This window comes from Ascidiella aspersa, chromosome 9, assembly GCF_963924565.1.
Source record: "Ascidiella aspersa chromosome 9, kaAscAspe10.2, whole genome shotgun sequence".
Taxonomy (NCBI): Eukaryota; Metazoa; Chordata; class Ascidiacea; order Phlebobranchia; family Ascidiidae; genus Ascidiella; species Ascidiella aspersa.
The window spans coordinates 3,045,987-3,058,067 of record NC_139455.1 but is presented as its reverse complement, the minus strand read 5'-3'; the positions used below and the strand labels follow the sequence as shown (position 1 = coordinate 3,058,067).

General features: G+C 36.6%; 2 protein-coding genes and 1 long non-coding RNA gene across 3 annotated transcripts in view; all 3 read left to right on the top strand.

The window, feature by feature from the left end:
• Positions 1 to 6,555, top strand: part of LOC146131909 (uncharacterized) — a 54,849-nt gene extending 48,294 nt beyond the window's left edge. The window contains exons 8-10 of the mRNA XM_083397127.1: positions 5,308 to 5,434; positions 6,125 to 6,188; positions 6,428 to 6,555. Coding sequence (XP_083253253.1) covers positions 5,308 to 5,434; positions 6,125 to 6,188; positions 6,428 to 6,555 — 319 coding nt within the window. The remainder of the gene's footprint in view (positions 1 to 5,307; positions 5,435 to 6,124; positions 6,189 to 6,427) is intronic.
• A 595-nt stretch (positions 6,556 to 7,150) lies between these two features.
• Positions 7,151 to 7,929, top strand: LOC146131908 (uncharacterized). The gene is made up of 2 exons (XR_014501694.1): positions 7,151 to 7,327; positions 7,752 to 7,929. It is a non-coding gene; the product is annotated as an uncharacterized LOC146131908 (long non-coding RNA).
• A 178-nt stretch (positions 7,930 to 8,107) lies between these two features.
• LOC146131907 (uncharacterized) lies at positions 8,108 to 9,211 on the top strand. The gene is made up of 2 exons (XM_083397891.1): positions 8,108 to 8,518; positions 8,857 to 9,211. The coding sequence occupies exons 1-2, from the start codon at positions 8,243 to 8,245 to the stop codon at positions 8,986 to 8,988; spliced, it is 408 nt and encodes a 135-aa protein (XP_083254017.1). The 5' UTR covers positions 8,108 to 8,242; the 3' UTR covers positions 8,989 to 9,211.
• The last annotated feature ends 2,870 nt before the right edge of the window (positions 9,212 to 12,081 follow it).

The following is a 12,081-nucleotide window of genomic DNA, read 5'->3' as shown; positions in this document are numbered from 1 at the left end:
CTGGGCGCCTGGCAATGAAAGATAGAAAGCCTTCAAGTGGGTTTGCATAAGGCGAAATGCACGACCGAAAACGGGCCATTGTCTGGAAATCTTGCATGACAACGCCCGCTCCGAAATTCCCAAAGTAATCACCCCCGAAAAACAGGGGTAAACAGCCCACCGGCGGGGTCCTGCTATTGGGGTAAACGGGTTAGATTGTGGGGGCTATAGACTGACATAAAAGTATGAACTGAACTGAATACCTTTTTAATTTTCCAAAGCTATATTTATTTTTCAAGCTATAAAATATACTATTTGTTCAACCAAACAATTTAGAGTTTAATTTTTTGAAGGTGTCTGTTGGGTTTGATGCTGATAAAAGACTGTATATAAATCCACAAAAATAACAATTTGTTTTTTAGCCCAATGGGTATACACAACTACACTTTTTCCACTTTTATAGGGAAAGAAGAAAAAAACGCCCTTTATGTAATTTTCGAAACAAGTAACTCAACTTTGACTGTTTTTAGTGTTAAAGTGTAGCCCTAAAACTTAGACCAACAGATTTCTTAAGCTTGTTGTCAAATCCGCCATGCATTAAAGCGCGAACGCTTCCCTTGCAATAATAAAGTAGCAGCAGGTCATGCCATTCGCCCGGTAGCCGAAAGCAAGCAAGGCAATTGACAGTCCGTTACACCAGCCCTGTTTTCATTCCTGCTTTCCACCCCTTAATACAATGCGCGATCGAGCATGCTTAAAACAAATTGAATCGGCGAAAATTGATCGGCGCCTAGGCGTGCGTCTAGAAATCGATTCTGTCTTCGCGCTGGCCCATCTGGCACCTTTGGGGGCGACCTACGTCACTGCTTCTGACCCCCCTCCCACCTACTGAAAATTTTCTCGGTTTCTTGGGTCTGTAACGTCATTCGAGGGAAAGAAATCGCAGAGGTGCGCCTTGTTTTCAGGGTTGTTGTTGTTCAAACTAACCGAATAGTGACGTCATAATCGTGCAATACAACTTACCATCGCAAAGCAGTAAACCCTCCTGTTTATTTTGCTAAATACAGGTTATACACAAACAAGGATCATTAAGCATATAAAGCAAGAGTTTTAAAGAAAATGTATTTGTTTGTTTGTGATAAAAGTGAAAAACGTAAGGCAACAGCGTCAAAGTTACACATTTTACTCCAATTTTTTACAATTTTTTAACGTTTCTTTAAACACCAAAATGATATCATGAGGTCACCCCACACACAACGGAAAAAGACCATGTAGCCAGTGTATACGAAACTGTAATAGCTAGGACTCTAAATGTTTCGCTTTATAAAAGCACTCAAACGGTTAGCGAGCGACAAAGGCGCAATCATATTAGCCAAAAAGCACCGAGACTAATTCGTAGAGCCGTAAATAGTTGTGTGTGTGTTCAAAACAGCGTCGCCCGTCCATTAGCGACAACGCATGTGACCCCAAGTCGTGATGAACAAGTAGCGTACGAACTTAAATATAGATATATCACCGTTTAATATCAACGCCATGAAGTTTAAATAAATGTTGTAAACAAGTCATTTTGAAATGACTAAAGTCCAACTCGAGTCATTTGTAAAATAAGTCCAAAGACAAGTCTTTTGGGATACATTTGGGAAACAAGTCAAGTCATAATTAATGCAAGTAAATTACAATTTAAGTAATTTTGGTAAACTCGTACGAGTATGGCAAAAACTCAACTAAATGAAAAACGCAAAATATTGCAAAAGTAGATTGTTTTACGTGCAAAAATGAAGATAAATGGCCAAATCTTATCAAATTGCTTGATAAAAAAAACACTTCATTTCAACCCAAGCCATTTGTCCGAAAGACTGGAACGAAATCAATTTATTTTACCATTACGACTTAAGTCAGGTCATGTCATTTGGAAACAAACACTTAAGTTCACTTAAGTCATTTCATTGATTTGAGGCATTACAACACTGGTATAAATGTATAAATACAAACTTGCATATTGATATTGCAATTTCGCTGTTGATCGCAAACCCAATTGACACCGGCTTAACGGCGTAAGGTGACGAAATGAAACTATTACAGGAAATTACTGTTGTATTGACGAGCTGTCAACGCTTTCCTAATTGCACAACAGATCCGATTAGGTTCGCCAGAGCTCATCGTATCCTATTGTCCCCGGTTTATGGGCGGACTTTTAATTTAGAGGGCGTTTACGAGGGATTACTGGAACGAAAGAGATTGTAACGCCCCGATGCTTTTAATCGATTTCGAATCTAAACGAGCCGAAATGAAAGTGAAATTAAGGGCGCGCGAACAAATATTAGCAAAGTCTGCGCCGGGCGATTTAATAAATCACAATATATATAAAGCGAAAGTAATCTGCTGTTTATAGATAACGTTGTCCTAGCCTGGTAATTCCTAAAATGGAGTCCGCGTCCGTAAAGCAGTTTAAAGAGCTTCGCGAATGAAACGTTTTCGTTCTAAAACCCAACCCAAAATAGCTAAATGAATTAAATTCAAGCACATTTACCCAATTTGAATAAATTTCGCCATATGTTAGTCATTTTAATTATTTTTTCTCATTTCACACTGGAATTGATGTGGTGAAATTTTTTCTATTTAAAGTTATCTTTATTGCCAATGACCGCAAATCGTTAAAACAATATCAAAAGAATCTTAAGTAAAAAGCTATAAAAAGATTTAGAAACCAATGATTGGCCTACATGTGACGCATAAGTAGTAAAACACGAAATCAAAACTGGTAAATGGAAAATCCAATTGGAAAACGCAATAAAAAGACCATTTCCGTTCCGGGCCGCGGTCAAACGTATAAAAATCCCAGGAAAAACTTCTCAAAAACCGCACAGCCTATACCTCCCGTTAAATAAGTAATGGCGGCGGGCCTCTATCAAAACAAGACCGACTCGGCTGCGTATGACGTCATTGCTTGTTGGGCGCCATTATCAGACCCCCTCTCTGGTACATCGAAATCCCGGCGCCGGGCCCAGCGTTCCCAAGTTTACGGGCGCCGTGAGAAAAGCTATTCGAAAGTTTCCCAGAGTCCGACTTGCGCCTGTTTAGTGTTACGGCTGTGACAAGATGCAAAGGACGGTAGATGGTTTGGCGCACCGTATAACTGTAAATATTTAAGTTCGCGGGTCGAATATAACATTTTGCATCAACCTTATATTTGACCGGATTGACTATTACTAGTCGAACAAAACATAAAAAATTACCTTTTGTAAAATTGTATTTTACCTTTGTAAAATTGTCGCTTTGTTTAAAAAATAAATAAACTTTAGTTTTTGGTAATAAACTATTAAAAATCCTGTTTTAGGAAATATCCCGCAGGCCGAAAGAGTTAAACCCGCGAGCCGGATTTGGCCCGCAGACCCTAGTTTGGCGACCCCTACTTTAGCATACAGACTTTTACAGAAGCTGCTAACCACTTAAAACGCGTTTTTGAACCGTAACTCGGAGTAGTGGTTCTTTAACTTTTTTAAGTTTGTATAGATAACACCTCTTAACCATGTTTAACGATGCCCGACCCCACTAAAAATTATCTTAAAAGACCACCTCAAAGAGTATAAAAAAAATGCATGGTATTTCTATTTATAAGTGCCTTTTTCCTTAATCAGGATAGCGGGTTTCTGTTTTTTCTTTGGCACAGGAAAAAATGCTTGCCGTTCTTTGAATTTTCAAATCACGTGTGGCCGCCTCCACACATACCACCATCTATATACGGCCTTATGAACAGATATCAACACATTGAACGCAAAGGGAGGCAATATGTGTCTTGTGCGAACTTACCAATGCGTTTCTTCTATCTTTGTTGTGCCTCGCAATTCGCGCTATCTACAAGCCGTGAGAACTTTGTGTGTGTTGTTGTTTTTAAATCAGCGCCTCTCACGCTTCGGATGAACTTTGATTTTGTTTCTGTGCACTGGTAGCAAATAGTTGAACACATGTTGTTGTGCTTTTTTTTAATGGAGATTGGAATTGGGGGCCGAAGCGTTCCTGTTGTGTTTTTAAAATGCCATTTTTCTAAAAAGTTATTATTACAACTTTGTAAAATTATTCGGATGCGAAGTTTCATCAATTCTAAATGACAACTTTACAAAAATAATCCTGACGCCAAACTAAAGAAAAAAAAATATGATGTCAACTTTGCAAAAATTTCGGAACTTTTGCAAGCAAAGCCTTGCTTTTATGAGGCTCAATGTTTTTGGTGGGGGTTGCATATTTTCAGTTCGATGAAAATATTATGAAAATTTCGAAATTTTTCCAACCGTCATACAGTCATGTTTTATGAGGATCGAAAACAAATTTTGTGGGGGTGCATATTTTAAGTTCGAGAGGATTTTTTTTTCAAAGGGGTTTCTATGAAAATTATGAAAACTGAAACCTTATGAAAATTTCGAAATTTTTGTAATCGTTTTACTGCCTTACTTTTATGACGATCGAAACAATTTTTTTTTGGTGGGGATGCATATTTTAAGTTCGAGGGGGGGGGGTGGATATCGCTTCGAGTGGATTGAACTTGATTGAACGGGAAATGCCGGCGATTCGCCAAAGTCGTTGGTGGTGGCGGTTTTTTGCGAGTTTACTGCGGCGAAGGCGGGAGGGAATGGTTTATGTGCGGAAAACTACTTGCGACGCTTCAATCGACAGACTTTCCGCTTTCTCACGATTCGTGCGCTTCTCTCGAAAGCACGAGGTTTTAGCGCGCCGTGACGATTTCCTACTTGTTTAGATTCGCTTGTCCTGTCAATAAACTATTTTTTTATCCATTTTTTTAAATACATTTTGTGTTTTTCTGACCAAAAAGGTAACTTTAATTTCCAAAATAGAAGTTTTACCTCTTTTTGGGGCAAGTATGTGTTTTGGCGATCGTTTTATGTTCTACTGAAAAATTGACACTCTTTATAATATGTCTTGTTTGTATTTGTGTTTGGCTGGCAAAAAACGTTCTAATTTTGTGCGAAAATTCCTACCAAGGAGCCAAACAATGCCAACAAGCACTGGTCTTGCCAGATTTTGACAAAATTACATATAACCAATATTGGTATGGATTCACTATGAAGCTTCTGTTGCTCAGCAAGCAACTAACCGCAAGCAATTTAATTCAAACCGCCTACTTTCGCAACCAGAAAACGCGATTCGAAGCCGCGATTTGTCATAACTAACCGCAACATTCGTACACGTTCGCTATACAGTTTACCCAATTCAAAAGCATGCCTTTGCCGCTCAAATTTTACCGTCCTTACACTTTGCACCAATTTTTAGCCACCGCCTTTAAAATGACCACGATTTTTTTTTCGTTTACAGAGTCGACCACATCGGGGTTGAACAAGCGCAGAAAATCTACCAGGAATACCGCAACTGTCATACCATGAAGAAGATCTTCTCCAAGTCGAGGAACGTCGACCAAGTCGTCACGCATCACTCGTTCCACGTGGGTATTTTAGTTTGCTCGGGATCTTTTAGCGAGGGAAAATTTTGAGCTAAAGCGTGTTCTATGATACGATTTTTTGCTGAGCTTAATATTTGCGAAACGCTTTTTTGTTGTGCTCGTGGCAAACCTATATATAACTTAAAAAAGAAGCACAATAAATGAAGGATACGCTACCCTGTTATAAAACTTTATGTCAACTATTTTAAAAAAAAAAAAAATATATATATTTATCTTAAAAAGAAAATTTTAAAAATATTTATCTTAAAAAGACGTTTCTAACAGAAACAGAGTATATATATACGCCTCATTTATATTGGATGGAGGTTTTAGTTAGACGAAATAAAAATATCAAAGCATATATATATGGAATAGGTACCATTTTGAACGTTTTAAATATGTAATAAGCTATTGTTGCCAGGCTTAATATATAACAGAGTTTTAAATATGTATTTTTTTGAGCATGTAAAAAGAGTTGTTACAATGTAAAGAGTTATTCGAAAGCGTTTAAAATGCCACCCGCGCTATTATTAGGCCTACTACGCCTAACTAAAACCTCCAGCTATTATGCCAAAAAAAGCTTGGCTTGTTTGCTTTCCCGTTGTCACATTGCCGAAAAACCAAACCACTTGGTTTGGTTAAAAACATTCATATTTGTTCATTAAACTAAGCCGTGTGTATGTTTTGTTCCAGTATTGCCTGACCACCTACGCCCAGCAACGCTCCGTCGAAAGAGCAAGCAGACCCTACAAAGCAGGTATGTTAACGCTTGGTAAAAACACGTTTTACGGCCCTTACGTGGGGGGCTTTTAGCTTAGTTGATAAAAAAAACGTAACACTGGTAAAATTACTCTGCCTATCTTATAAAAATTGTTAAAAAAATAAAATACAGCATAGTTTTTTAAAGCCGATACAAGAGTAGGTATCATTTTGAACGAGCCGAAGAAAGAAATATGGATTTTCATGCAATTTAAGTTAAAACCGATTTGATTTTAGGTGAAAGAATCCCGAAAATCTCCGCCCGTGCCACTGTGCCTGACAAATGGGACGTAGAGTGCGAATTAAACGACGGCGAAAGGGTCGTTATTCCAAACACAACAGTCAAGGTGGATTGTAAAGAGTAAGTCGACCTTATTGTTTTGCGATCAAGAAACCTTGTGCTCAAACAGTAAATACTCGAACAAATTTCAACTTAGCTAAACCATTTTTACACATGAGAAAAAAATACGACATAATCCTTCTTAAGTTGTTATGACCACAAATCACAGCACACAAATCAATAGTAGTTTAAAATTTTAGGTTTAAAATTTAGTCGAACTTAATCTGATAATGAGTGGGTAATTCATTTAGTAAGAACAGGAAACGCCGTGTAATTATATTCACAGTTTAGAATCAGTATTTCAATAAAAAAATGTTTTTAAAACAGTTAGTACTGGTTTCCAGTTTAGTACAAAACATTTAAACCTGGCTATTCCTAGAGAACTTCGGGCTTACAATATTAAGAAAAACTGCGACTAAAATGACAACAACTATATGTACCAATGTTTAATACTAAAGTGTAGTATTAGCAAATCCATGCAGATTGACGAGTTAGGAAAAATCGCAATTTCAAGTTGTTCAATAGATAGTCTATTTTTTTTAAAGGCCAAACCAAATGATAAAATTATGTCAATATTTCCCTACTTTTAACTAATCAATTCTCGCTTTTTTTAGATGTTGTGCTTCGGGTGCGTCTTGTTGTCACAGTTGCACCGGGGGCAAGACTTCGTGCTACCATTGTGACGGAAGCGGAAGAACAATGAGGACAGAGACCCATGTGGACGGGGATGCCCCCAGAACGACCCAGCACATAAAGTACGAATCCTGCCACTATTGCCACGCCGAGGGTAGAGTGCAGTAAGTAAAAAAATTATAATTTTTTTAATAAATTTATTTTTTATATATTCATTTTTTTCAATAATCTTTTTTTTTATACATATTTTTCAATAAATGTATTTTTTTATTTATTTTTTTAATAAATTTCTTTTTTATAAATTTCTTTCTATAATTGTTTTTTTATAAAGTTTATTTTTTAATTTTTTTCTCAATAAACTTCATTTTTTTATATTTGTTTTCAATAAATTTCTTTTTTAAGTAATTTTTTCAATAAACTTTTTTTTCTATATTTTTTGATAAATTCTTTTTTCAATAAATTTCATTTTTTATAGTATTTTTTAAAATGCTTTTGCCCCCAAATAATCTTAGATACGATCAGAGATACAACATGTTTTACTACAACTATTTATGCAAAAACAGCGGAATAACCGGATATTTTTCCCAGGTGCAATAGATGCGGAGGCAGGGGGCGCATTCAGTGTCGGAATTGTGGAGGGGCGAAGCACATGGTCGAATGGGAGCAAGTCCTCGTTAAAATGTAAGTCAAAACAGCCAGGCCGAGATACGTATACCCAATAACCTATACATTTGATTGACTTTTGCTGAATCCTAAACAACAGCCCTAAGCCCCCGGCAAAGTTGTTTTGTTTTTTCAATGAAATAACGAAACATTTTGTCAATATCAACAAAAATTGCCATCTGTCATTTAAACCTAATTTTTTTTAGAATTTTAGATAGAGTCTTTAAAACCACTGAAAACCTTAGCCATCTTCATTTTTTGACTATTACAAGCAAACGTTAAAAATAGTTTTATAGAAGTTGCAAACATTGCAACGATTTACAAGATACAGTTTCGTTCAAAAAATGATATTTACTAAAGTTTGTTGAACCCCATGTAAAGGGACGCAAACAATATTTCTATTTTACCAAACCAAAATGTCGACAACATCAATCGTTTCGCAAACTAACTCATCTCTCTTTAACCCTTTCAGTACAAAAACGGTCGACGACGAATTCAGCTGTACGGTTCCACCAGATGTGGACCGAACCAAATTGAAGCGGGCCGGGGGACACCGGTACTTCACCGAAAGCGCCCAGGACGGCGCCCTTGCCCCCCTGCACCGGGACACATGTGTGGACCAGGGCATCGTGGCCTCCTCGCGGAAGCTACTAGCCACCCATAAGGCAGTACGAGGGCGGGTGTTCCGACAGGTAGGAGAAAAGCAATTTGCTAGTTATAGATTTTGATAATCATTTTTATTGTGTATTTTTTACGTTTTGGGGTATTATATGTCGATGTTTATTAAATCATATTTCTTAGAGCGGGGATTTTTTTTGAGGTTTTTTTTCATAAAAATGTGACATATCTGTTTATGGCAAACTGAGTATTTTTGTCCAAATATGGTTACGATTTTTTGGATATAACGTTTGCACTCAAACTGGATTAACTGGCGTAACATAGATTAAAGGTCACCTAGCAATAGTACGCTTCTAAAACGAATAACGGCGAAAGGGGAATTGTCATTTAAAGAAACTTAATTTATTTGCAGGAGCACTACACCAGCCTTGTCCCAATCCACTGCGCTTACCTGGACAAGCCTGGCCAGTACTTTTACATCGTCGGCATCAAACACACGCCCACCTTCCCCAAAGCAGACAAGGCCAGCTGCAGCATCATGTAAATAACAACCACTTTTGAGCAGTTTGCGCTTCACACCGCCAAGTTCCACGTTTCCCACCGAGTTCCCACCCCATCATTTTGCAATGTAAACGACAGGGATGTCCGATAATATCGGATCGGAGCCGATACCCGATACCCAGTGGTAGTATAGGTACTCACATACCAACTTTATTTGACCATTTTAGTCATGGTTTTCGATCAATTGTAGAGTTTATCAAGGTAATATTTTTATGAAAAATATTATCAAGGTAAAAATATTATCAAGGTAATATTTTTATAAAATTTTACATTATAAATCAAGCTAAATAAGCTTTCGAAACCAAAAGCTAATTTCGGCCCATGATAACCTGAAATTCATTACCGTTTGAAGTTTAATGAATGTTGCATGTTTAACATCGCGATATTTTGCCGCTAATATCGGTTATCGGAATAAACTTAAGTAAGTATCGGACATCCCTATGGTACCTGCGACATTCTGTCGTGTAAAAAGTATTATTTTCACTTCGCCAGATTGGCATGGCACTTTACTTCAATCGTTATATAAATGCAAATATGAGATGCGTTTTTCTTCTTTTTTTTTGCTGCTTAGTTTATCCTGTCAAGTGTTTTCATTGTTTTTGTTGTTTGCGCTTTTTTCCTGTTGTTATATTTTTCCTATAACTTAAAAAAATAAACTGTTTTTTGCGGAATCCTTCACTTTGAAACAGCCGACCTATAAACACTAAGCCTTTCTTACTTATAAAATTTCGTCAAATTTTATAGTTTACAACATTTTGACTTTATATTGTTTTATTTCTCTCCATTTAAAGATTCACAAAATGAAATGCGCCTTTTATTTTAACCACTTTGTCTTACCGTTTTAGATTACAAATGCTAGGCTAACCACTAACCACTAACAAAAAGCAATCGATTAAGGCTGGTAGCTGTAGTATAACATTATAGATTCCATGCATTTGCCTTGATACTTTTTGTAAAAAAGTGTACTTGTTCGCTGGTGGCTGGCTTCTTCAAACCAATCTAAAAATTAAATCGTCAAATTGTGCTGGGGAACATTTTCGTCCTAAAAAAGTATCCAAACTGGATTATTTAACCTTTTTTGGCATCTATGCTTTACCTTTTGTAATGCACTTTTCCTGCAATTTCTTCCGCTACTGCTTTTAACGCGTGTTTTTCGGAGTGTTTTTGTTTTTATTTTACTCGTTTCTTGTTAATAAACGTTTCTTTACCATCGAACTGCGTTTTAGTTACTTTAAAAAAGCGGCTCTGGTTTGCAGAAAAGGTACCAAAAAATAATCAAAATAGAAAAGCACATTTAAAGCTGTTATTGTAACCAGGAGTTCAGCGTTAAGATTAGGCAATGGCTGTATTCATAGTTGTCATTCTAGATTTTAACTATATATCTAAAATGGTTTGGTTGTAGATGTAAGTTTATACAATCTAAGTGTTAATTTTTTTTAGATTATTACAAAAAATATTGCAGGCTATTATTTAAATTAGTGATAGATTCACTATCGACAATAAATATTTTAATACGTATAAATTTTCGCAAATTCTAAATTAATTAATAAAGTATAAAATCGAGATTTCAATAACTAAACATGTTCAGTAAAATGTTTTATGAAAACGAAAATGTTAGATCTAAGGTTAAGCAAGGCCCTCATGCAACTTTACACGACATGTTAGGCTTTATAGTGTTATTATTTTGACAAATGTATTGAATATTTTCAAAAGTCCTTTCTAGATGATTTTCTAGATTTCTCTTTAAAAAATATATAAGTTTTCAGATTTAATTACTTGTAATCCTGGATCAGCGCTTCTCAACCGGTGTGCCATGAAAGGTTGCCAGGTGCGCCGCAAGCAAAAGGGAAAATATTGTGATATTTTACTTTCATATTAGACTTAGCTCATTGATTCCACAGTACTTTTAAGTAGAAAACACAATAAGACCTTCAAAGCAACAGCATCTAAATCAGATAATCTATAATAGGTCTACCACAGTATTAAGACCACCGACATAATAACGCCAACTTCGTAGTAATAACCACGACAGAATAAGATCTAAAATAGTCTACATAAGATCCTAAACATGTCGAAATTAATCCAAAATTAATCAGAAAAAGACTTAAAAGGACAACATTAACTCCTAGACTGTAGGGAAAGGGTATGGAATGATTGGGGGACACCTGTCTGGCATTGACCGTTTGCTGTCGACATTTGGCGGCCGCTGTTTTGGCCCTAGATTTTTTGTCCCTGTTTGGGCTTATGGGCGGGTAGTTTGTGGTGTTAGCAATTGGGTTAGGGTTGAAAATATTAGGGGAGTTGGTGATAGTTCTAGGTGGGGCTTGGGTTAGATAAGAGGTTCTATAGGCATTATACTATTATGTAGTCCTATTTTCTCCTTTTTTCTAACTGTCTTTTATTCCAAAGTTGCTGTTGTTCTTATTTTAATTTTTTCAAGGCTATAGTAGAGTCCTTTTAAAGATATGCAACTAGAAAACCTATATAACAAAAAATTGCAAGCAAATACCGGTAGGCTACACCTCAAAAATTTCGAAGAAACACTGTTCTAGATGTTTGCTGTAAGTAAATAAGGCAATATGACTGTATTTGGCTATGGACTTATTTAAGTATTCAGAGAGTGTAAGGCTAAATCCAAACATGCAGCCCAACAGTTTTGATATAGTTTCCCAGTACACAAAAAAACGCCGCAGACAAATTTTAGTCGATTCTGAGAAGGCCTAATTTGACCGCAAAGTCAACGCCTTAACAGACGCGTACAAAATCAGTTCCACTTGAGAATGAAACAAAACGAAAAGAAACAAAACTACAAAAAGGAGCACAGGCCCTTCTCAGAAAAGGCCAAGCCGCCGCAAATATATGCCGTCTTGTTTTAACACACACGGCGCTTTTCAAGTTGGCCACAAGACACTGTACTGTAAACACTCACTTGGCTTAACGTCAGTCACAGTCGTTTCCAGTCTTCGTGGGAATCCTGAAATGGGTTGAACCGCTTCCAGAATGTAGAATTACTACATAGCGGTGTCGATAAGTCTGACTCAAGCGTTTTTTTTTTAGTTTTTTGCAATCTGACCTT